Source organism: Artibeus jamaicensis, unplaced genomic scaffold, assembly GCF_021234435.1.
Source record: "Artibeus jamaicensis isolate MK-2021 breed Jamaican fruit bat unplaced genomic scaffold, CSHL_Jam_final contig_3109, whole genome shotgun sequence".
NCBI classification, from domain to species: domain Eukaryota; kingdom Metazoa; phylum Chordata; class Mammalia; order Chiroptera; family Phyllostomidae; genus Artibeus; species Artibeus jamaicensis.
In genome coordinates, this window is record NW_026521716.1 from 31,180 (window position 1) to 56,259 (window position 25,080).

Sequence of the window (25,080 nt, forward strand, 5' to 3'; positions counted from 1 at the left end):
CCTGCTTTCTCAGTGGTTCCTGGGAGGTGCGCAGTAACGGTGGTCTTACAGGAAAAGAAACCGAGGCCCAAAGAGGGACCAGGACAACCCGGGTGCGACAGGCTGTGGCTAGACCCCAAGCCTGCTCTCAGTCCAGTGCTCAGCCTGCCTCTCGGAGCCGCTGGTGAGCACATCCGCACCCTGGTCTCCCGACCTGGGATCGAGGGGTTGGCTCGGCTCAAGAAGACCCCCGGGCCTCCGAAGCGCGCTTGGAGATCTTCGGCTCAGACCCCAGAAGCGCACCGCAGCTTCCGGGAGCAGAGAGAGCGCTCGGGGTTGTCACTTTAAATTAAAGAGGGAGCGGGCGGGCGAGCGAGCGCAGGGGAGCGCGCGGCGGGCTCCTGGGAGCGTGCCCGGACTGCGGCGCAGCTCCCCTACGCCACTCCGGCCCGGCCGAGCCCCCGGCCCGCGTCCCGCTCCCGCGCAGAGCGACATTGCAGGGGTGGCGTTGCGGGCGGCCACCGGGCTGGGTGCTGGTGCGTGCGCGCTGCGGGAGGCCAGCCGGGGACCCCGAGCCGGGAGCCAGCATCTACGCCAGAGCAGGAACCGGAGGAGCAGGAACCGGAGCGGGAGCCAGAGCGGCGGCTCCTTTTGGAGCCCGGGTGAGTACGCACCCGGCCGCCCTCCGCGCACGGCGCGAGAACGCACGCACGGCCCCCTCCCCGCGCCACGGACCCCTGGGCTCAGCGCACTCCACGCGTCCGTACACCCGCGCTGTGCTTGCACACGCAAGCCCGGCACAGTGCACGCCGGGCGCCCTTCCCCGGTCCGGCCACTCCGCGCACTGCGCATCGCATCCCCTCGCGTCCCGCACGCCCGCCCCGCGTGTGCACACGCACGGCTCCCCTGTCCATTTACACGCCTCCCTGGCGCCCGCGATGCACGCACGCCCCTCACATTCACAGCACTCCGATTGTCCCCCCACCGCCCCTGCGCCGCTTCACACAGGTCCTCAGTCCGCTTCCCACACTCCCCATCGCATATGCCCTAGGGGTTCCCGTTGCACGGGTGCGCGTCCTCAGGAAATGCCCCAATCCTGAGAGCCATGTCGCGTCCTCGCCAGGAGTCCCGGGAGCCCGGGAAAGGATCCTCAGCTGCCGAATGTCGCCGGCCTGGGGCGGGGGGGGGGCTTTCCAGGTGTCCCTCGGAACCTCCGACGCCGCTGCTCTTTGGGAGAGGGAACTCGCCCGTCTCAGAGCCTCCCTCGGGCTGTACATTTGGGCTGAAGATGGGGTGGGAATGGGGCAGAACATGACAACCTGAAGCCAGTCCTGTGGGTGGAGGAGCCCTGAGCCAGCAAACCTGGCGACCTCCCTGCCAGGGGCTGCAGGGGCACTTAAGACGGACCCTCTTCGGTCACTGAGGCCATCCCCTCCCCAAAGTGCCTGGGAAACCTGCGCCCTGGAACGTCAGTCTCTTCCGCCAGCCAGGGCATGACAGGTTTGGAAAGAGAGCAGCTGTTGTGCTTCCTATTTGAAATGGGGAAACTGAGGCCCACACCAGGCTGCTCTCCACCTCACATACCTCAGCTGGTCTGGAGAAGGGTCAAGGCAAGGACCCAAGCCCCCACCTCGCCCAAGCAGCTTGGGAGGGTGGGCCTCCCAGCCAGGGCTCCAGGCTTGGACTCTGCTCCTTGTCAGCTCTGGTAACTGTGGGCAGGTCATCTCCTGCACCTCGGCTTTCTTACACATACGATGGACAAAGTAGCAGCCCCCTCAGAGGGCGGCAGGGAGGATTTTGCTGAAATAACACTTGGCAAGTCCTAGCGGTGCCCAATAAATGCCAGCCGGTCTGTGCTGTGGTTTCTGTGGGCTTTGCCAGGATGGGTAGTAGGATGCGGTTATCTCAGAAAGTGGGAGCACCTGAAAAGCATTTCAAACCTCAAGATCCTGAAGAGTTTTGCAGCCTGGGAGGTCAAGGTCTGCCCTGTCCCCACCCCAGTCTTTCCCATTACCTGCTGGCTTCAGGGTGAGGACAGGGGGAGCAAACATCTGGTTGGCCAGAGATGTGATTGGAGACATGATGATGAGCAAGGCAATGGGGTGGGAGGAGCAGAGACTTGGGGCCCCAAGCCCCTGCAGAGGCACAGAATTCCTGGGAAGTCATTTCTCTGACCAGCCCAGGAGGGGCCTTCACTGTGGTCAGATTCTGCAAGGCCAGTGGACATTCCTCCCACCCATCTCTGCCCCTGAAAAGCCTCCTCAGGAGGTGGCGTGGTGGCCAAGCGCCCAGGCTCCGACCCATCGCACCTTGGCGCTGCTCCCAGCGTTGCTGCGCACATGCCATGTGAGCAGGGGTCCCCGCTTCCTCGCCTTTCACATTCGGATCCATTTCTCTGTCCAATCATCAGGTAATATTGTGGGCCTACTGTGGGCCAGGCATAGTGCTCAGCATTTAGCGTCTGTCATGCCTAATTCCTATAGTATTAGATGGGTATTGCCAGCCAGGTATGATTAAACCTGGATTTGAAACTGGTGCTGTTTTGTTTTTAGTGAGCGTGCTCCATGCAGGCTAGGGTTTGGCGCTTTGGGGCCAGACTGAATAGATTGGGTGAGGGAGGGTGCCAGGAAGGAGACATGGGTCTGAGGACCTCAGATGGCTCTCTCCTCACCCCTGTTGCGCCCCATCCCCTGTGTGTCAGAAGCTGGGGGAAAGTCTGGTCACAAGCCACCCTGGCCTTGAATGTGCCTTGTCAGCATCCCGCTCTGAGCCAAAGCCGCAGCCCCTCTGCCTGGCAGATCTCCAGGCTGCTTACAGGAGCTGGCTGGAGTTGTCCTAGTAGTCTGTGAAACAGAGTTTGGGGGTCTCGGGGACAGTGATTAGCACCATTTAGAAGGGTGTTTGAGACAGAGCCAGATCCGGCTAGCCCTGGCTCTGTTCTCTGCTTACTGGCTGCGTGACCGTGGGCTAGCAAATTAACTGCTTTTCTCTGAGCCTCACTTTCCTTCTCTGTGGAGTGGGGATAATAGGATGTGCCCCATAGCAGTCTTGGGGAGGGTCAAGTCCTTGGCACAGGGGCTGTGGCTACCAATAGAAGAGGCACTCACCCGGCAGCAGGCAGGGCTGCCAGGCCCAGCACCATCGCTGCAGACCATGTGGCTTTGGGCAACTCGCTCATTCTTTCTGAACCTCCCCTAGCTCATCTGAAGGCCTGCTTACCAGGCTCATGGATGGAGATGCTTCCAGGGGCCATGGAGTTCTAGCAGTGAATGGAGGGGTGCGAGGTCCAGGCCACGGAGCAAGCGCTCTGTCTGAAGGGGTGGAGCCTACTCAGCTCCAGCTTAGGTTGTTTCCAGCGCCAGGGCAGATGCAGTGCCGCTGTCTGCACATCTTCTCACTTTCAAAGGGAAGCTGGAAATTCATCCTTTTTTTTTTTTTTTAAAGAAATCCATTTTTAATGGGAAATTTACCAATTTTTAAATGTTGGCAACTCACTTTAATTTAAGACACGTAGGACAGATCTACAGAGCAGCTGTGCCGCCCACATGATTCTGCAGCTCCAGTCAGGGGCAAGGGGGCCTTTTGGACAAATTGCCAGGCTGAGACCACCGCAGCTAATGTTTACGAAGCCCGGCCATATTTACCTCCCATTCCGCTCTCCTGGCACCCTGAGGGGGCAGTCAGGAGCCCCCTTTCACAGAGGGACAACCGAGGCTCAAAGCTAGCGAGGGGCAGATCTCTCCTCCCTCCTCTCAGGCAGATGTGCCTTCAGAGAGCACCACTGTGGGGACTTCTGCCCTGCATGAGCCCGCAGCCATTAACACCTTCCCTGAAGTCACAGCTCCCAGGCAGAGGGGGTAGGGGGTGATAAAGGGAGGGAGAAGAATAGCGGGCAGTGTGGGAGTCTGGGGTCTGAGCTGGATCAGCCTTGGAGGGGCGGGGACCCCTGGACAGCCAGAGGTCCCACCAGCAGATCCTGTCCCTGGGCGCGTATACATGCCACGGGAGCATCCTCAGCCCACGCTGCTGGCAGGGGCCGTGCCAGCGCGGCCCCACTCACAAAGTCGGCCTGTGCTAGGTGAGCGGGAGAGAGGGCCGCTGGCATTATCGGATGCCCAGCAGGGCAGAGGCAAGCTGGGACCCGAGTACTCACAGTAACCTGTGTGTTTCGGAATGTCCAAACTCCCTCCTGCCAGGAAGTAAGGCCGCCTGGCACGTGGAGCTTTATTTGTCCTGCGCCTTCTCAGGAGGCTTTTGAAGTCATGTGCTCGCCTACAAGTTGGGCACGGGGCAGGAGTGTGGAGCCAGACGGCCTGTGTTGAGCAGTTTCTGAGCCATGTGGCCTGGGGCGGATGATGTTACCGTCATGCCTCAGGACTGTCCTCTGCAAACCAGAGACAATAATAGTACTGACCTGTGGGGTTGCCAGAGGACTAAAGGAGGAAATATACATGCCCAGTGCTTAGGGCTGCGCTTGGGTGGGTAAGGAGTGCCTGGCAGGGTCAGCTCTCATCATCATCATCTCCAGCCCAGGTCCCAGGAATGAGCTTCCACTTGGAAAGCATGCTGCCCTCCCGTCACCATGACAACCAGCATCTCAGGGAGTGGGGGCATCAGCAGGGGGGGCCGGGGCAAGGAGCGGGCTGTGTACCTGGCAGGGCTTCTCCCGGGGCCCTGCTCTGCCCTGTCCCCAGAGGCCTCCTGCCCGGGCGCTGGGTAGCCCTGTCTGGGAACAAGCCATCTCAGCTGCTTGGCTCCGAATCCACAGACTGCAGACAACCCCAGGGTCCTGGAAGTTGCCGAGGAAAATGTTCACTCTCTGGACCCCAGTCCCAAAGGGAGCCCACGGAATGCTTCAGGGAGTTGCCAGCAGGCTACCCACGGCCAAGCCGTTTTTTTATTTACGTGGTGCCTGAATAGTGTCTACATTTTTCTGTGAGTTGGTACAACATTGAAAAATTCCGAACTGCACATGGGCTTTTCTTAAAAAAATGTCCTTCAGGCTTTTCTTTAAGGAGCCAGAAGGACCAGCAGTGCCAGGTCGGCATTCTCGGGAACAGAAAAGCACTGCCCTTGAGCTGGCAGGCCGCCTCCCCCCACCCCCGTCCCACCCCCCCATGCCCATGCACCTTTATCACTCCTCACCTGTCTCTGACTACCTCTCTGAGCTATGTGGGAACACACAGTTTGGGGGGAGGGTATCCTGTCCTTCCTTGTCCCTTGAACTGAGACCCATTCCAGCTCATCCCCGCCTCCCCTTCTCACACCCGCCCCCGTTTAGAATATGTCTGTCAGCCAAGTTTACTTCTTAGCAACAGCAATAATAAAACTTCGAGCAGTCCCAGGGTTCAGGAAGTATGGGCTTCCAGACCTGGGAGGGTGGAGAGCGGGGTGCAGAGTGAAAGGGGAGAGAACAGAATATGGCAGAAGTTGGCCTTTGCCTTTCAAATGGAAACAAAAGCTTTTGGAGTGTAGTCATGTGTCACTTAATGATGGGAAATTCATCATTAGGCAGTTTCCTCCTCGGTGTCTGAACAGGACAAACCTTGATTGTCTAGCCCACCGCACACCTAGGCCATGTGGTCTGGCCTATTGCTTCTTGACCATGAACCTGTACTTCATGTCACTGGGCTGAACACGGTAGCCAATTATAATGCATTGTACTATGATGTCATGACAGCTATGAAGTCACTAGGTGATGGGAATTTTCAGCTCCATTATAAACTTTTGGGACCACTGTCATACAAAGGGTCTGTGGCCCTGCCCAGTGAGCCCCCCAGGGGGCCTGCCCTGAAAAGTCACCAAGAGTCAGTGCCGGTCAGCCCGGTGTTGGTGGGACCAAAGCGAGGGAGGGGTGCCCGAGTGCACAAATACAGATACAGGGTGCCCGGCAACTTTCACATTTCAAATAAGCAACAAATACATTTTTAGTGTAAGTATACTCCAACATTTGGACATATTTATACTAAAAACGAATCTAAAATTCAAATGTCACTGGGCGTCCTGAGTGATACCTGGCAACCCTGAGGTGAAGTCTTTGAGGGCATGAAGAAAGCTTTAGACACCATTCTCTTAAAATGCTACTTTGAAAACCACGCCCTTTGGAGCAGCCGGGAGTGAGCTCCGGAGGACAGGCGCCTGGGTGCCAGAGGGCCGGGGCACAGGCTGGGGCTGGGGGCCCTGGCAAGCCCTCCCCTCCAACTCACTATCCCCTTCTAGTTGCAGCCGTCGCAGTGGACACCATGGCCGTGGACGTGGCAGAGCGCCGCCTGAGCGGTGAGTCTCGGCAGCAAGCATGCCAGCTTGCAAGGCCCTCCCAGCAGGCCTGGGGTGCGGGTATCAGTGGGACACCAGTCATGGTTCTGCTTTGCTGGCAAGGATGGTCAGTGACTTGCCCAAGGTCACATAGCGTCGGAGTCACAGGCCTGGAACCAGTTCGAAATCTCTTCATCTCTCTGCTCCCATTGCTTCTTCTGTGGAAGTGACTCCGTCCGTGTGACTTGAGGGGATCCCCCAGATTGCCCGTGTCCCGCTGCTCCCTAAAAAATCAGCCTGTGATATGGAGTCCACTCACCGGGGCCATTCCTGGGGCCTCTCAAGTAGCCAACTGAAAGGAAATCCCGGAAAGTTGATATTAGGTCCACAGGGCATGAAAGTCAGACGGAGCCCAGACCAGGGACGGCCGATGCCTGGGACGCAGCTCCCGCCTGCCCTGTGTGACCCGGCCGGTGCCGAGCTGCTGAATGGTGTCGCATGACATCAGACGCACACCTCACAATCTTTTCTCCTTGTGTTTCTGTCCCCATTTACAGATGGAACAAGGGAGGCTCAGTGAAGGAAAGGGACAGTGAGTACAGGTTCAGGACGTGAACCCAGGTCCCCTGGCTGTTGGTCTGGCTCCCACCATAGCACAGCCCCCACCCAGCCCAGGGCTGAGCCAAGGGGTGCCCCAGGGACCACCCTTCCCAACCCCAGCCAGGGATTCTCACCTGCAGCCTCCCAAATCTAGGCCTAAGCCCTGGCACAGCCTTGAGCAAGTGTTGAAACCTTTCTGAGCCTTGATTTACCTATCTGTGAAATGGGGCAGTGAGGCCTGGCTCGGGAACTGCTGGGAAGACTCAGTGAGCTAACCTATGCAAAGCTCCCGACACAGAGAAGCACAGCTCCCCCATCCCCAGGCCTTTGCGCCCGATGTCCCCTTTGCCGAGGGCGTCCCTGCCGCTCCCCGGCTAGGTCCTCGGCCCTGCCATGAGGTTACAAGCACAGATCTGGAGCAAGATTGGCAGCGAATATCTGCTTCGTCCCTCACTTCCTCATCTGTAAAAGAGGGATAATAATAGGTCCTTCCTCCCACGGTTGTTCTGAGAACTCAGTGGGTTCATACACGTGAAGTGCTTGGGACAGAACCTGGCGAATAGTAAAGAGAAGGAACCTGTTATGACTCCGACTCCTCCTCTTCCCCCTCATCCCTGGCCTCAGCCTAGACCTCACTTCCCTGGAGGATTCTTCCCATACTGTCCTACGGCTGGTAGTCTAGAAATGAAAAAGTAAATGAGTATCAACTGTCGGCATTTCAGGCCACCTTCCCGAGGCTTTTCCTTTCACGCCCTCGGCCCTACGCCCCCTTTTTTGTCCAGCGGGGCTCTGGCGTGAGACCCTCACTTTCCTGGGACCCTCACTGTCAAAGGAGTCTAGCTGTGCTTTCCGCCTTGTGCCCGCCGCCTGTGCTGGCCCACTTGCTGCGACACCCAGGCCCTGCCAAGCAGGTCTCAGCAGGAGCCCCTCACTCTCACCCCTCAATCTCCAGTGAAGCAGGTGCGTTCCTGGCCCATCCCCCAAGCACCAGACTTTCCGGCCGGCCTCCCCAGGGCCGGCCCCGGGGCCCTCTGGAGTTCTGTGCTGTGGTTTTATTTAGACCACAAATTGCATTCCAGCCATCGGAGTCAGCAGTAAACAGGGTTGCACCCAGTCCCTGCATCCTAATTTCTTGCCCTTCTCCCTCCTCCCTGGTGCTCCCAGCCCTTGTTCATTGGCTGTGTGATTTTTACATCAAACCGTGTGGTCGTAACATGTCAGGAACTGATTGTTTTTCTCTAAACATTGCCTGAAATGTTTCTCTGCACTGCCATGGTGACATCCTAGTGACCTCAACAGTCATTCTCAAAGGTTTGTGACATTCCCTCCTCAGACAGCACCAGGGCCCGGCTCAGACCTCCAGGCTGTTTCCAGATTTCTGTTGTTACAGGAGCCCAGCCTGGGGGGCTCAGAGCAGACAGTCCCTCAGAATAACTTCGCCAGGTAGAACTGCTGGGTGGGGGTGTTTCTTGGTCATCTCCTTTTTCCGGATGAGGAGGCTGAGCCCAGGGAGGCTCGGTGGGCTGAACTTCTCACCCCTGTGGCCTTGAGTCCATAGATAGATGTGTTCATCCCCTCTCCCAGCCTCAGTGCCCCCTAGAAAGTGGAGGGGGGCACCTCACAGGGTCCGACGGCTGGATAAGCGCCAGGAGTGCATTAGCCGGCAGGGCCCAGACCAGCCAGAGCAGAGCTGGGCTCCGGGCGGGCGGAGGCCTCCCGCTGCCAGAGGGCCCACAGCTGCTGTGCGGCTCCTCCAGATGTGCCGGCTTCAGGGAGCAGAGGCGAGGTGCCCTCCTGCCCCGGTGGCCCACTCCCGCTCTCCCGCTGGGCACTCCGAGTGCTCTAGGCTTTGTACACCCCTCTCCTTCCGTCCCTAAACCCCAGTCCCTGGTGCCTTGGCCGGGCACACTTCTTGCTCCCCATCCCTATCTCAGCTTCTGTGTCCCTCCGGGAAGGGACATCCTCCTCCAGGTCCAGGAAGGCCTCCTGGGCTCTTCCCATCACTCTGTTTTGTCTCTTTGCCCACCCCACCCCCTTGACTTGGAGCTGGGCCCAGAGCCGACTCCCTCCACAAGGTGCTCACACACAGTAGGTGCTTGGTGGATGTTCCGTGATAAAATCCACCCCTGAAACACCCTCTCCACCTGTCTTTGCTCTGCCACCAGGGAACTGCACTGGGTAGAGACCCGGTGGGGCAGTGGTTAGCTCTGCTTGCTCTGGAGTCTGGCTGTCTGAGTTGGAATCCCAGTCCCACCCGTCCCCGGCACTGTGACCTTGGGCAAGTTCTTTGTGTGCCTCGGTTCCTCCGCCACTTAAATTGAGCACAGAGGCAGCACGAAGAATGGTTAAGAGAACTGTATTTGGTAGCAGTGTCACCTTCTGCAAAATGAATCCCACGACCTCGCTGGCTGCTTGTGGGGGCCGCAAAGTCAGGCTTGCTTTGAAAGTGTGTGGTGACGCTTGGCCGTGGGCGAGGCAGGGACTCACCCGGCAGGGCTAAGGAGGCAGTTCATGGCGGTGTTTGGGGTCAGTAAGACTCAGGTAAGGAGAGTTATTTACTTACCAGTGGGGCGAACGGCGTTGGAACATCCGGGTTTCCCCAAGCCCTACACAGCCTGCAGCCATCTCTCCCTGCCGGCTGAGATGGGGCTTTTTTTGGCGGGGAGAGGGGATGGTAACGCCTTGATTGAGATAAAATTCACATACCGTGAATGTACTCACTTAAAGTGTATAATTCATTGGGCGTTAGTATTGTACAGCCATCAGCACAATCAATTTTTGTAGTATATTCATCATCCCCAAGATAAACCCCATATTCCACATTGCTCCCCACTCGCCGCCTGCCCAGCCACAGACAGTCACTAATCTACTTTCTGTCTGCGCAGATTTGCCTCTTTTGGACATGTCAATGGAATCATACAACATGTGGTCTTTTGTGTCCGGCTTCCTTCACTTAGCAAGATGTTTTCGAGGTTTATCCATGTTGTAATACGTATCAGTACTTCACTCCTTTTTATTGCTGAATAATATTCCACTGTATGGATATGCTACATTTTATTTATCCACTCAGCAATTGCAGGACACTGGGTTGTTCTAGACGAGGTTTGAGGGGGGAAATGGGATCCTTTTTTGTCCCCCAAGTCCCGTTCCCCTTTCTCCAGACCCCAAAAGGCCGCTTTGATTATCTGACAGCAAAAGGTCCTCTGAAGGGTGAGGTCCAAGAACTCAAAGAGGCAAGAACAACCCTATTTGTTTAAAGCCGAATGAATATTTAACCATCGCTCACAGCTCTTCATCTGTTCTCGTCCAGAGCCAATCATGGGAGAAATGTCTGTTTTTGTGGGAAAGAAAATAAAGCAGAAATCACGGGGAGTGTTTTCCTGTGCAACCCTGGACCCCCAGTGCCTAGCACCCAGCCTGCCAAATAGAAGGCACTCAGTAAACATTCATTCAATGATCAGTCAGTCAGTGCCAAAGCACCTGCTCCGTGGGTGGGGGGCTGTACCCACTGAAGGGCCCGGGGCCCTCTAATGAGAGGCTGCTTTTGCCTTGCAGTCATCAAGAGCCCCCCTGACTGGGAGGTGGGTGTCTACGCTGCGGGGGCCCTGGCGCTGCTGGGAATCGCAGCTGTGAGCCTGTGGAAGCTCTGGACCTCGGGGAGCTTCCCCAGCCCCTCCCCCTTCCCCAACTACGACTACAGGTACCTTCAGCAGAAATACGGTGAGAGCTACGCAGAGGCCAAGCAGAAGGTGAGGCTTCCGAGCTCGTGGGTGTACACGGAGGTGGGGGCCCCACGCCCCTGCCGTCCACTCACAGGATGAACCTCTATTCCCTCCCCACCTCACTCCCTCCTGGTTGGCTTCCTCCGGTGAACCAGGGCCCTGGTCCTCCTTCCTGTCTCCAACCCAGCCCAGTGCGCACTTGTGGAATGAGTCCATGAGCACTTGAATGAGAGAATGAATGAATGGTTTCCATGTTGAAGACCAACCTGTAAGAAATATGGGAAAATGTCAATAAGAAGAAAAGCTTCTCTAAAAATGCCTCCACCTAGAGGCAAGCAATAGTTAACCGTTTTTTACCTATTAACATTTTGATTTTCTGCTGTCTACTATTTTTAATCTCTTCCCTAGTCTTCTTTCCATGCATGGTTTTCACACAGCAGGGTTCATTTCTACCCGGAGTTTTATACCTCGCTCTTTTCACCCCACTTACAGCCGGAGCATTTTCCTACATTGATGAACACTCACTATCAATATCACGTTAATAGCTAAGACTACTTTTTATGTACCTGCTGTGATTTCCTAAATGCCATTACAAATGATGCCGTAAGAGTTTCACAGGTGGAACTTTTTCTTCCCTGGGATTCTGTACTTTGAATAGATGGATTACCATCCGGGCGTACAGACATTTTTAGGGCTCTCAGTATCTATTGCCCAGCGTTCCATCATTTGACACTGGGCTGGGAACCTTTCTAACCTGACGCAGAGTCCCAGAGTGCACAGCCCGAATCTGCTACCAGATGCAGGTCCCACATGCTCTCTCATCTGGGGTTTCAGAGGGGACTGCCTCTCCCTCTGTGGGGGGACTGTAAATCGGCACCACTTTTCCAAAGAGCATTTTGGCAACTAGTGTCCAATGCGTTCAAAAGGACTGTGCTCTCTAAGTCAGGATTTTAAGACAGCTACTCAATGCTGCATTATTTCTATGGGGGGGGGGGAAAGAAGCAATAGTCGGGGAATTATAAACTGAATGATAGTTTTGCACTCAGTGGGAAATTGGGGAGGCAATTAAAAACGACGGTAAAGAAGACTATGCAGCGACCCAGGAGATGCGGGTGGTGCAGAGGCTTCTGTTTGCTCGGATCTTAAGGTCAGTTTAGACAAAAGAAAAGCTGACTGTGCAGGAGAGTGTTACCCAACATGAAAGTTTTTTCATGTTGCGGGCATGTTTGGAAACCTCCTTGGAGGCTGCTTGATCATTTATTGAGTAGTTCTATGCTAGTATTCTTACCCATTCCCCTTATGCTGGACACCTACATTGCTGACTACCTTTCCTTTTTATAAACATCACTGCCATGAGCATCTCTAGGCATGGAATTCAGTCCATACAAATAACCATTTTGAGAAAATGTTCTCTTACATCCTGGTTAGAGAGAGAAAACTGAGTGACACTGAATAACATTGAACCAGGATGTTCTGAGCTAAGACATGCCTCATTTTTGCGAAAGGGAAACTCGGAGGTGCCCTGAATGAGCAGGGATTACTGTATCTCTGTTGTCTCTGCACCGTTGCCCTCAAGATGCTCCGATGTCCCCTTTTCTCACCTCAGAGGGTGCCTGCCTGGAATGGCCAGCGGGGCAGCACTCGGGGACCACCCAGTCGCAAAGGCAGTTTCAGCATGGAGGACACCTTTGAGAGCATCAGCGAGCTGGGGCCCCTGGAGCTGATGGGCCGTGAGCTGGACCTGGCCCCCTATGGGACCCTCCGGAAGTCCCAGTCAGCCGATTCCCTCAACTCCATCTCCTCCGTGAGCAACAACTTTGGACAGGACTTCACGCTGGGCCAGGTGGAGGTGAGCATGGACTACGACGCCACCTCCCACACCCTCCACGTGGCCGTGCTGCAGGGGAAGGACCTCCTGGAGCGGGAGGAAGCCAGCTTCGAGTCCTGCTTCATGCGCGTCAGCCTGCTGCCGGACGAGCAGATCGTGGGCATTTCCCGGGTAAGTGGGGGTTGCAGGGCGGGGCAGAGGTGTGTTCTGGCTCTCAGGAGTCTCCCCAGCCGGGAAGGTCGGCAGCACCAGGCAGGATCTGAGGAGAGTGCTGGGGAGCGGGTCTGGGTGCTGGTTCCAGAGCCCAAGGTGCTGAGTAGACAGAGAACAGAACTGGAGTTGGGGACCTCCACCTCTGGGCGTCCATGCTGCACGATTCTTAGCTCTCCTGCCACACGAATCCAGTGTGTGGCACCTGTCCATTTCCACACTTGTCCCCTGTGTCAACTCGGGGCCCTGGCAGGGAAGGGATGACACATTCACATTGGCTAACTTGGGGACAGCTTAATAACAGGACTGCTAACAATGATGTGAGCAGTGTGTAGGGCACTGCAAGGAGGGCGTGGCACCCTGGTCTGAAAGGATGAGGGGCAGGGGAGGTCACCAGGCCCAAGATGAGGGGGTGTGTAGAGAAGGCCACCTTGATAGACACCGTGCCCTTTGAACACGGGGCGCAGTCAGCCCACAGCGATACCGCACAGGATCTGGGGGGAATAAGTGCCCCAGCCTCCCTCCGACCTCTGGTGTCCCTCCAGTGACCCTCGCTGGCTGGCCCTCCCGGAAGCCAGAGGCCAAGGGAGCCTGTTGATGTAGCCCACGGAAGTCAGAGGTCGGCTCCTGGGTCGGAAAGCAGGATGGGGGTAAACCAGGAGGGGCAAGGAGAAGGACCCAGCACCCCGCTCCCAGGGTCCCTCCACCATGCCAGAGGGAGCAAAGCCTACACGGGACACAACCCCCTGCCCAGCTCCAGCAGCCGGCAGCTCCAGGCTGGATGCGGGGGTCCAATGCCATGGCCGGGTGTCCTCCGAGGTGCGTGGGGCCAACACACCACGGCTTCTGACCAGGGCAGGAGGAGCCTGAGGACTGGCAGGACCCAGTGCCTCCGACTTCTCGCAGACCCACCTGCGTCTGGTCCCCTTTACCTGGCCGAGAACAGGCTGTTCCTCAGTGGTGGAGACCGTCATCCCTCTCCTGCCCCACCCTACCCTCCTCATTCTAGAAGGGTCTAGAACTGACCACCGGCCATGTGCACGTGGCGCCCAAGATGGGGCGGCCAGCTTCTGAGAGGCAGTTCACTGAGGGGTTAGGAGCAGGCCCCTGGAGACTGACTACCCGCGTTCAAATCCCGGTTCCCTATTTTCTAGCAGCGTGACCTTGGATATATCACTGAAGTTGTCTGTGATTCAGTTTCCACCCCCCCCCCATCACATGGGCATCGTAATTCTTGAAGAGGGGACGTGTTAATAAGTGCAAACCCCTTAGCCCAGTCTTTGGCAAGCACTCAGCAGGTCGTGTACCTGGCCCACGTGTGTTCCCGCTGAGCCCGATCCGTGCTGCCTATGGCCAGGGCTGCCTGGAGGACCCGGAGTGGTTCTAGACACGTCCCTGGAAGACAGTGGCAGACAGCAGCCACCACAGCCTGCTGGTGCCGAGAACCCGGTTCTCAGGGCCCAGCACATCCATGATTCTCTCATTACCCTAATGACGTGGACTGAGAGCACCTTATGGATGAGGAAACTGAGGCTCAGAAAAGTGCTCGGCCCAAGACAACCCCAGCAAGTGAGCAGCAGACCTGGCACTTGGTCCTGGGATTCCCACCCCTCCACCCGTGTGCTCATAAAGCACAACACACAGAGAATGGGTGGTCGGGGAGCGTGGGCCCCTATGGGCAGGGGCAGCCAAGAGGCTAGCTTGGCGGAAGGAAGGAGAGGGGCAACCGAAGATCATGAAGAGCCTGAATGCCAAGGTCAGGATGGAGAGGTGGGCTTTCTCCCATGGGGCAAGGAGCCCCCGATTCTCCAGGCAGGCGCTGGGGTGGGGAACGGGGCTCCCAGGGAGCAGTGCGAGAGGACCCCGCCCAGAGCCCAGGCAGTCACCCAAGAGTGTGGCTCAGGGAACCTGGAGGTGCTGGATTTCTTCCCAAGAAGGCAGGCTTCTTACATCACAGCCCAGCCGATTGCAGCGAGTGGGTAGCTGCCCCCAGGCTGGGCAGCACCCCCAGCTTCAGGCGAGGTGCCAGGAATGAGAGCTCCTCTCTTTAAATGTCACCAGGCAGTGACTAAGGCAGCCCCCCCAGCCCCGCACCGGAAGGGGAGCCATGCCCGCAAGTGCTCCTTCCCAGGGGCCTGCCCACGGCTTCCTGGGAGGAGGCCAGTGGCACCCACCAGGCAGGACTGGGCTTGGGAATGGAGTCCGTGCAGCCTTCCCTCGTCATTCCATCTGTCTGTCCATCCCACAGTGTTCAGACCGCCCTGGGCCAGGCTCTGTGGGGGCTGGGACATCAACGGCTCACGACCTCACAGACAATTATCTATACCCACTGCACGCCTGGCCCAGGCCTGGACTTGAACGTGTACAAGAAAGGCAGAGACCAGCTCAACTAGTGCGTCGTGAGGGTCCTGTGGAGCTGGGGCCACTAAGGGTGGGACTTAGTTGGGATTGGATTATGGAAGCTTCGAGTGCCAGGCCACTGGACTGGCCCTTGGTGAGGGGAGAACAGAGGGGCTTTTAAATAATCAGGGCTGAGCCACCAAAAGAAGGGTTGGCATTGGGTCATGGGGACAGTCCTGGGACAGGACTCTGGCCCAGTCCCAGACTCTCCGTCCAGGGCTCTGCCTGCCACCCCGCCCCCAGCTTTGAAGCGCCCTCTACGCCCTTTCTCCCTGCAGATCCAGAAGACCGCCTACTCTATCTTCTTCGATGAGAAGTTCTCCATCCCCCTGGACCCCGCAGCCCTGGAGGAGAAGAGCCTGCGGTTTTCTGTTTTCGGCATTGATGAGGACGAGCGGAATGTCAGCACGGGGGTGGTGGAGCTGAAGCTTTCTGTACTTGACCTTCCACTGCAGCCCTTCAGTGGCTGGCTCTATTTACAGGACCAGAACAAGGTAAGCCCGCCCACCTGTCCACCCTTGAAGAGAGTATCTCTCTCTCTCTCTCTCTCTCTCTCTCTCACACACACACACACACACACACACACATACACACACTTCGGAGGAGGGACTCCATGGTCCGCCGCAGCAACTTGAGCGCCGACACCTGTAGGAAATTAGAGAGACCAGAGCCGCACTCAGGGAGACTTAGTTTTCTGCGTGCAGATGAACGACACCACGGCCACTGTCCACCGCTCGTGCCTCCGAGCTCCTCCAGAGCTTCTGTTAGGGCAACTTCTGGCCCCGAAGGGAGTGGTTTCAGACGGAGGCCCAGCCAGTTTACCTTTACACGTGTTGAGAGTGCTTGGGGAGTGTTACTGCCATTTAAGCAAATGGTCTACTAACCCAGGCCACTTGGACTTCCATGTGCTGCTGCCACAGAGTGCTTTCCTTGGCTTAGAACGAGGCAATGTAACTGCACTTGGATGCTGCATTTGACAGGCAGCCTCTGGCCCTCCTTTCGAGGCAGGACCCGCACTGGGGGAGGACAGGCTTGTGCATGCTTCACGGAGTGGGGATGGGGACCCCTTTCTCAATCCCACTAGCCTGGAGCCCTGGTGTGAGGGGCCTCAAGAAAAGCAACTTCTCAGTGGAGAAGGCAGCTCTGGCTTCCCCTGGACCTGTGAGGGGATAGAAGCCCTCTGAGCCACCCGCCTGTCCCCCAGGCTGCCGACGCTGTAGGGGAGATCCTGCTCTCCCTCAGCTACCTCCCCACGGCCGAGCGCCTCACCGTGGTCGTGGTGAAGGCCAAGAATCTGATCTGGACCAACGACAAGAGCACCGCGGGTAAGGCCTGGCTGGCTGCCTGGCCCCTCCTCCGAGGGGCTGGCATAGGGCTGTGGCCCAAGTGCAAAGCCCGAGGCACTTGGACACATCGGTAGGGGCGGGGCTCCCCAGCTCTGGCTGAGCTCAGGAGACATGGCCAGTGGGAGGATTAATCTAGCTGGGAGACATGGGAACCAGAGAGGGAGGCAGGAAGCCCCTGCAGGGGAAGGGGTGGGAATCTGAGACTGGAAAGTCTGGGGTTCTGGGAAGGACCCAAGGTGAACACCCACTTCCCAGAACTGGAATTCTCGGTGGAGGCTTCGTTCCTAGAGGCTGGACTGCATCCCAGATCCCAAACAGGGACAAGGGCCACCAGGACAGTGTGGGTACAAAGCAGGGCCCAATGCCCCAGGTCTGCAGGAGCCTCCAGCCCCCCAGTAACTGGAGATAGAGGATGGGGAGAGCCCAATCCCCTGGAGCCTGGGGGGACCTGGGGTCCAGGCAGGCGCAGCAAGGACGCCCAGTGGGCGGTAGGTGAGGAGCAGACAGAGACGTGCTATTTCAGAGCCACACGTCATTGAGTCAAACCCTGCTGAGTGGGCGCCGGCTGACTCAGAGCTGACGTCTGCGTGCGGGCCATTTATAGAATGAAAAGTGGTGGGTCTCCCGAGTTCCCCGAGAGTCGTGTGAGGGGACCACATGCCTGAGCTAGGAGGCAGGCTGTCTTCCAAAGCCCAGCTGTCTTCCTGACTTGCGTGTGAGCCTCAGTTTTCTCATCCATCAAATAGGAAAGAAATAAAGGACCAATGGTGGGACTGCAGGAGATCAAGGCAATAGTGAAGGTTTTGGGGGGAGGCGGTTAGAGCCAGTGCACCTCCGGGTTGGGCAGGCTGGGCCAAGTGAGTATGGCAGTGGTCCTCACCTCCACCCCCTCGCCCACCCAGACCCCTACGTCAAGGTGTACCTGCTGCAGGATGGGAGGAAGATGAGCAAAAAGAAGACAGCCGTGAAGAGGGACGACCCCAACCCGGTGTTCAATGAAGCCATGATCTTCTCAGTGCCAGCCATTGTGCTCCAGGTGAGGCGGACAGGGTGCAGGGGTGGGGGCCGGGCCAGGTCAGCCCCCGGCTCCAGGGCCAATTCATCCCCTGCAGCCTAGCTTCTCAGGGCTCCTGCAGGGGCTGATAGTTTGCCTCAAGCCAAATAGTCAAGAAGCATTTATTAAGTACCCACTAGATACCAGCCCACGGACGGTGCTGGGGACACAGGCACTGCTTCCGCGGTGTGACGGGGACAGGCAGGAAGGTGCCCGGCAATCCTAATCAACAGAGAGCATGCCAGACCTGGGCGGTCAGGGAGGCTTCCACAGCAGGGCTTTGCTACGCTGAACTCTGGGGGAAGCCAGTCTCGGGTGGGGAGTGGCAGAGACCTGGAGATGAGCCCAGGTACCGAGATCCACCCTAAATCTCCTGAGGTTCTACCTGCAGAGCTCCCCTCACCCCCGTGGCCTTCGGAAGGTACCCCCCCCCAGCACAGCTATCACACACCAAGGATGAGGGGACTGCTGAGGATAGGGCCTGGGCCCCACCAGCTGTCCTTCTTGCATGCCTCCAAAGATGAGGAACTCACCACCTTCCCTCACTACCACCTTCCATCCTGGGGCACTCCTGGCAATAAGAAAGTCCTTCTGTGCTTTGAGCCAAAAGCTGCCTCTCAGCCCTGGGGCTGTGCAGAAGCCCACTTAATCTCCCCTGCAGGATGCCCTGTCTCAAATTCAAAGCCCAGATTCTGCCTCAGTCTGAATGCTCCTAATCCAGGCCGACATCCCAGCACCTCTGGTTGGTCCTGGGCATCACTCACGCCTTGCCCTGCCACCCTCCTGGGACCAGCTGCCCACCTGTCCCCTGCTGCTCCCGGGGATAATCATGGGGCCACTATGCCACAGCCTCCAAGAGCCAGACACTTTTCGGGGCCGGGAGAAGGAGGGGGTTGGGAAGAGGAGAGAGGTCAGGCCGGGCCCTGGTTTCAGCTTTACTACTTTGATCTCAAGCAAGTCCTTTCCTTTCCTCAGTTGCATCCAACCTACATTTTATTAGGAGAAATGGCAAACGTTATAACGCTCTGTGTACATTTTTGTTTCCAGAACAGGCAGGAACTACTATTATCACCATTGTACAGGTGGGGAAACTGAGGTGGGATGAGCACAAGTCACTGTCCAAGGTCATGAAGCAAGGAAGTGGTGAGGCTGGCATTTGAACCTGGGCCACCTGGCGCTGCCTCTGTGTAGGGAGGCAGCAAACAGAGCCTGTGGGGTTAGGAGATCAGAGGTGAGGCCTGAGGGAGCCGCACCCGGTACCTGTCCGGGCCTGGCATTTATGGACTAGGGCCCAGAAGCCATGAGGACCTCTGGCACTGCCCCTGGTCCCCAGCACCCATATCGCTTCTTCCCTAGGACCTGTCTCTCCGCGTGACAGTGGCTGAGAGCAGCAGCGATGGCCGTGGGGACAACGTGGGCCATGTCATCATCGGGCCATCAGCTAGTGGCATGGGCACCACACACTGGAACCAGATGTTGGCCACACTGCGCAGGCCTGTGTCCATGTGGCACCCTGTCCGACGAAACTAGGAGCCAGGACGAGGCCAGGGTGGGCACTGGAGCTGCCCGGAGCCTGGCTCAAGCTCAGGTGTGACACCCTTCTCTGTTGTCCAGCTGAAGCCATGAACACCGGGGCCCCCAGTGGACTCCCCATGAGCCGTCTCGGTCCCGCTACCTAGACTGCAGAGCAGGAGCGGGCCTGGCTGGCTGGCTAGGGATCCAGGGTTTCTCCCACTGAGGAACGGCTGTAGCTGGGCACTGGCTCGTTGTTCTCCCATTTTGAGATCCCCAGTGGGTCTGCCCCTCAGCCTAGAGGGACCTTGGCCTCTCAGAGCTCCCCACACCCAACCCCAACTGGGAGGCCAGCGCCGAGCGGAGCCACATGCTGGAACAGAGCAAGTCTTGGGAGCCGGGTGCCATGCTGGGCACCAGCAGGTGTGACATGAACAAGACACAGACCTACAGGACGCTGGGAAAGCAAGATCACCTGTCCTGGTGATCTACTTGGTGCTGAATGGTGGCCCTGCCAGGCAGACTTGGGGAGGGCTCTGGGGGCTGGAGGGTGGGATGGGAGTTGTGGTGTGAGGGGTGGGGGAGGCGCTGAGAGCATTCTAGGCAGGCAGTCCCACCTGAGCGTGGCAGGGGCAGGGGGTGTCCCCGTCCACAGTCCTCAGCCCCCTGGGGTGGGCCCAAGGGCCTCTCCCTGGGCTGAGGAGGAGACTGAGAGACGGAGCAAGCGGAGGCCCGCAGGCCACGTGGGACGCTGACTCTGGAGTCACTCTCTGAAATCCACTCACTTGAACCATCGCCCTCGTCCAGGCCCGGAGGTCGGCAGGCCCAGCCGAGGCCCTTGTGTTCAGTCCCATGCGCCTGGGCACTGGCTCCACGGTGGCTTTGCCGGGGTCCTTTCAGGCCAGGCTCTGCTGGGAAGAGATGAGAGCTGCCTCAGCCTGTGGGGGACGGCGGGCGGCGGGGCAGCCAGAACACAGACTGCAAGGGTCTGTGGGAGAGGCCCCATTGGCCACAGGCCCCCGAAAGGACGCAGTGGAGCAGGAGACCGTTGGGCTGGGCTTTGGAGGGAGGGGCGGCCTGCGTGGTGGCAGTGAGGGACCGTCAAGGGGGTCAGAATGGAATATGAGTCTGGGACACCAAGTGTCCTAGGGCAGGTTCCAAAAGCAGACCCTGAGGTGAGGCATCAAGGGTGAGGGGTCGGGCAGGGCAGAGCCCCCCAGGGGACCCCTGAAAGAGCAAGAGGGGAGCCACGTGCAGAGAGCAAGTTGTGGCTTCAAGAGAGCCCATCGTCAGCCTGGTGGCTTGGGGAAGCTCCGAGTGTGAACAGCACCCTGGGGGACCCTGCCCAGAAGCAAAGGGGCTCGGCTGTTACCCCGACATGCATCATCTTTGGCTACCGTCCCACCCTCAGCGGGAGGAAGGGTCCCTGGCCGAGGCAGCTCCCATTCACCAAGAGCAGCCCCCCCAAAAGCAGGCAGCTATACACCCTGCGCAGCTGAGGGGCGGGTGTCCATGCTCGTTCGAAAGGATGGGGGCACTATCTACCCTACTGGCCGCCTACAGGCTGTCACGTGGGATCTCAGGCTGGCTGCTTCTGGCCCCGGTGAGCCATGGACACCCAGGCCCACTCCTTATCCCCAGTGACGTGGCAGGAGGGGTGGCTGGAACAGGGTGAGAGGCCCGGGGCAGCACTGGGACTAGAAGCAGGACTGTGCCTCTCCCCACCTGATGCAGCTGTGGCCCAGCCCCCCAGGAGGTCTGCATGGCCCAGGAACACACAGCTGGAGCAGCCCTGCAGCCTGGGAGACCCCAGACCCTTCCTACCCCAGGGGCTCTGCAGTGCCAGCCCTGACCCCCACCCCTTCCCCCCACCCTGCCCCTTCCCTCTAACTGCATGAAATGTTGACTGTGCACTGGGATGGGAGTGGTGGGGACTGGATATGCTGAGCGGAATGATTCTAGCACCAAAATAAAACTGGGGCAGGAAGGAGGGGGCTTCTGCAAGCCCTGCTCAGCCTGAATCGCCTTCGGCTCTTCTTTAGGGAGCAGGGACCCAGGCCTCTGCCCGGGTCACTGTGAGCGCCCCTCCCCCGCTGCTGGGTGCCCAGGGGTGGGGAGGCCCCAGTCTGCCTGGGGAGACCATGACCAGGACCAATGCCATCAGGCTGCTTGGGAAGCTGGAGGAGGGGCCCTGAGCCAGGCCCGTGGGCAGGGTGGCAGCAGGAGGTGTCAGGAAGGGCTCCTGGTGGTGCTGCTGGCCTGAGCCTTCAAGACAAGAAGAGGCATGAGGCTAAAAAGGGTGGACAAGGCCCAAAAGCATTCCTGGCAGAGGGAACAGCATGTAGAAAAGGGCAGGAGAGGGCAAAACCGTGGCCAATTTACCGACCTTGAGAGAGCAGAGTTGGGGGAGGGTGGGGGAGAAAAGAGCCAGAGGACAGGCTTGACAGGGAGAAGGGCCGCACGAGTCAGTGGGTGCTGGTGCCCGGCCTGCAAGTCTGCAACACCGAGAGGCAGGCACTGTGTCACCTCCTGTTGGCAACTGTGGAAACTGAAGCTCAGAGAGGTTAGGTAACTGGCCCATGATCACACAGCCTCAATGCCTTAGAGCTGGGATTCAGGCTCAGGCCGTCTGACTCCAGGGCTCTCTCTCTCTCAACCATTAGGCAACACTGCCCCTCCTCCAGCTCCTCAAGAGTGGGGCTGAGGGGCAGCAGAAAAGCCCCTGTTGACCCCAGGCTGCTCTGGTTTTGCCCTGCCCTCCCTTCCCCAGACCTGCCCTGAAACATCACAGCAAGCGAGGGAGGATACGGATCTGGGTGCGCATTCCCAACATCCCCCAGAAGGCCCACCCACCACCACGCCTGACTGTGAAGAGCTTCTGTGGAACCCACCCCCAACACAGGGGAGACAGAGGTGACCAATGAGGCCGGCTTGCGGCTGGAGCCCGTGAAGGTTGACACCGGGGCAGGCTTCCCAGAGGAGATGGAAACATGAGCCCTGGCTCTGCAGGGCAGGCAGGCTGAACCCACGGAGGAGGGAGAGGGGCCTCCAGGCCCGGAACTGCTCGTGCACGCGTGTTGCACGTGCCTGGGGAGCGGGGACTGGGTGTGTCCGGGCTGAATCCGAAGGTCCTTGTCCTGCTGGCTGTGGGGAGCCACAGAGGAGTCCTGGGCAGGAGCAGGTCAGAAGGAGGGAGGCAGGGAGGGGAACACTCTGGGCTAGTGAGGGGCAGGCCTGCCCCCTTTAGGTTTTAAGTTCATTCAACAGGGCCCAAACCCAGCTGCTCCCACCTCTTCCTGCCCCTTCCTTCCTTCCCCCACCTGTCCCCTCCTCCACCCCCAGGGAGCCTTCGGGGATAGGCTGAGCCCCACTCGGGGGGCCGTATGTGTGGAGGTTGCTGGCGTGCCCCACAGTGGCGTCCATTCCAGGCCTGCACGTGGGAGGAGCAGGGCCAGACTGTCTGTTGCCACAGTGGTCAGCAGCTCCAAACCTCCCTTCCTCTGTCCTGCCTGTGGTTGTCTGTGACTGCAAACACCGGAAGGGTCAGCTAAATAAATGCTAAGACTAGGCCGGAGGGCTCCCTCGCTCTCCGCTCACTCCTACCCCGTAATCAACCTCCTCGGCCCCCGACCCAGAAGGATCAATAACAGTGAGGCAGGGAGAGGAGGCGTGGGCAGAGGGCTGTGTCCCCAGTCAAATGGCCGCTGGGGTCAACTTGGGCTTGGGGAGCCCGGCAGACAAAAACTTGAGAGAAGAGGCCCCTCTGGGTCCTGCCCACCACAGACCTGGGTCTGCTGCTGACCTGCTGTGTGACAAGTCCCTTCCCCTCGAGGGCCTCGGTTGCCCCATCTGACTTTTGGGGATTCTGTGTGGAGAGGCTCTAGAGCCCCATCACCTGGGTTAGAACCCCAACGCCCCCACTTATCAGCTGTGGGATCTTTGGGCCTCAGTTTCCTTGGTTGCCAAAGAGTACAAGAATTATACACACTTCATAGGGTGGAATGAAATGACACGTGCCAGGGGTCGGGCCCACAGTAGGCACTCAGTAAATGTGAGGTCAAGGCTTTGGGTGGAGTTCCAGCTCTTGGGATTTGGTGTTTGGGATGAAAGGAAAAGTGGGTACACAGGGAGCCGTCCCCAGCCAAGGTATTCCAAGGGCAGGACTAAACTCTGAAGTTCCACATCCCTGGCACCCACTTTCCCCGCCCAACACCCTGCACCCCAATCCAGGAACCCCAAGCAGAGCAGGCCCGGCTGGGTCAGGATGGTGCAGGGCGAACAGCCGCCACACAGGGGCAGCAGAGACTTCGCTGGAACAGCGGCGGCCTCCAGACCTCTCTGGAAGGATGCGGCTGAGGTGTCAGGAAATGGGGCAGAGGGGCCAAGGCAGACGGACCTCCGCACAGATGGAAGCTGGAGGGTGGTCACCTGTCTGCTGACCCAGAGCTCAGGTCACGTGCTGAATTCACTCACCCATGCAGCCACCCGTTCCTTTATTCATGTCTTTACTCTGATCATTGAGTCATCCCACCTTTCTCCCTCCCTCTTTCCTCCTTCCCTCTCTCCCCTGCTCCCTCATGTTCCTTCCCTTCACATTTGTCCTGCCAGGCAGTCAATCGGCCATAACATCCTGAGCCACAGAAGGGCCGGCCTGGCCACCTCTGCTGTTCCAGGGGCTTTGGGGCTGTGACCCACTCTGCGGGGTTTCCAAAGGACTCTGGGTTTGGGACCACTGGGGCCTCAAGGGGCTGAGTCATCCACAGGCTGGCAGTAGACTGCAGCCACAGACAACAGTGTAACAGTAAACAGTCCCCTGGCCAGACAGACTGACCTGGGGAGTGGGGAGACAGACGCCTCCTCACTCCCAGATAAACTCCAGGAAAACAGTGCTTGTCCAGAGCCCGGCAGTTTCCGAGATGTGGGGAAATTCCTTGCCAACCAGGGCAGATTCCCGGGCCCTGACCTCCCTCTCACTGAGTGGGGGTGAGGCTGGGGTTTAACATCAGCAGGTCTGAGTGCTGAAGGAGCTCAGGCATGTGCACTGCGGTGTCGGGAGAGAGCCCGGCTTCTGTGGCCAGACCCTCATTCAGATTAGGGTTTCTCCTCTTACTAGCTGTGGATCTTAGACAAGAATTTAACCTCTCTGGGCCTCAAGGCTTCTCATCTGTGAAATGGTGCTAACAGTCCCCACCTGCCTGGGGCGGCACCTGCACAGGGTTAGTGATACATTAATGGGCGCTGTGATGATGAGGAAAGGTTCCGTGAAACTGTCAAGCATGACACACGTCGAAGATGTCATTAAAGTGATTATCCCTATAGCAACCACAGCCAAATTCCTCTACCTGACTCTCAACTCCCTCCACCCGCAGTCTGGCCCCACCTGCCTCCCAGCCTTGCCACCCAAAGCCCGATGACAGCAGCAGTGGGTGGGACAGGGGGTGACCAGGCTGACAGCTGATTGCTGGGGGTGGGCCCCTCCCCGCCACTCCTTAGGGCAGGGAGGAGAACCCTGCTGGGTGGCTACACACCCATCCCAGTGCCGAGTCACACTGCCCAGCCCTGTGGCAGTTTCAGGGAGGAAAGAGCATCTGAAGGGTGGGGTGATCCTGGGTCGTTCCCTGCACCCCGAGAGGCTCCAGTCGGCCCTGGGTGAGCGTGGACGATGAGTCAGGGGTCTGGACTCTGTCTCTGTGCAGCGGGGGCAGTGACGCCTGCCCTGGCTGCCTCCCTGGCCACTGGGAGCTTCAGAGGGGGCTGAGGTTGCTATTCACATGCAGGGCTGTGAACTTCAGGCAGATGACATCATGGCCTGAGAGGGGGAGGGGGAAGACTTCTGCTATGTTTCCTTGAGTTTCAATGAAAACACTCATTGCAGGATCTGGGGGGGCCCGTGTGCCCATTTTTAAAAGATTTTAATTCTAGTGACTGACGGGTGGGAGGTCGGGTGACAGTGAGATTCCACTTCAATTCTACATCCTTCCTGGCACCTGAGGCGCTCTGCTGCCCAGGCTGGTTCGCCCTCAGCCTCACGCCCGCACCGGCTCCCCAACCCACCTCACCTTCCGTCACAAGGAAGGACTGTGAACCCCAAAGCACCCCCTCTCTCTTGCCTCCATACTTTGCATGTGCTGCTCCCACCATCTGGAAAACTTTCCCCTGCTCCACCTGACTGTG

At 58.3% G+C, this 25,080-nt stretch overlaps 1 protein-coding gene across 1 annotated transcript; it reads left to right on the forward strand.

Annotated features, from left to right (window-relative positions):
* Window positions 1-434: 434 nt before the first annotated feature.
* SYT12 (synaptotagmin 12) lies at window positions 435-19,437 on the forward strand. The gene is made up of 8 exons (XM_037135372.2): window positions 435-641; window positions 6,199-6,255; window positions 10,390-10,583; window positions 12,163-12,555; window positions 15,273-15,488; window positions 16,199-16,319; window positions 17,243-17,376; window positions 18,751-19,437. The coding sequence occupies exons 2-8, from the start codon at window positions 6,222-6,224 to the stop codon at window positions 18,922-18,924; spliced, it is 1,266 nt and encodes a 421-aa protein (XP_036991267.2). The 5' UTR covers window positions 435-641; window positions 6,199-6,221; the 3' UTR covers window positions 18,925-19,437.
* The last annotated feature ends 5,643 nt before the right edge of the window (window positions 19,438-25,080 follow it).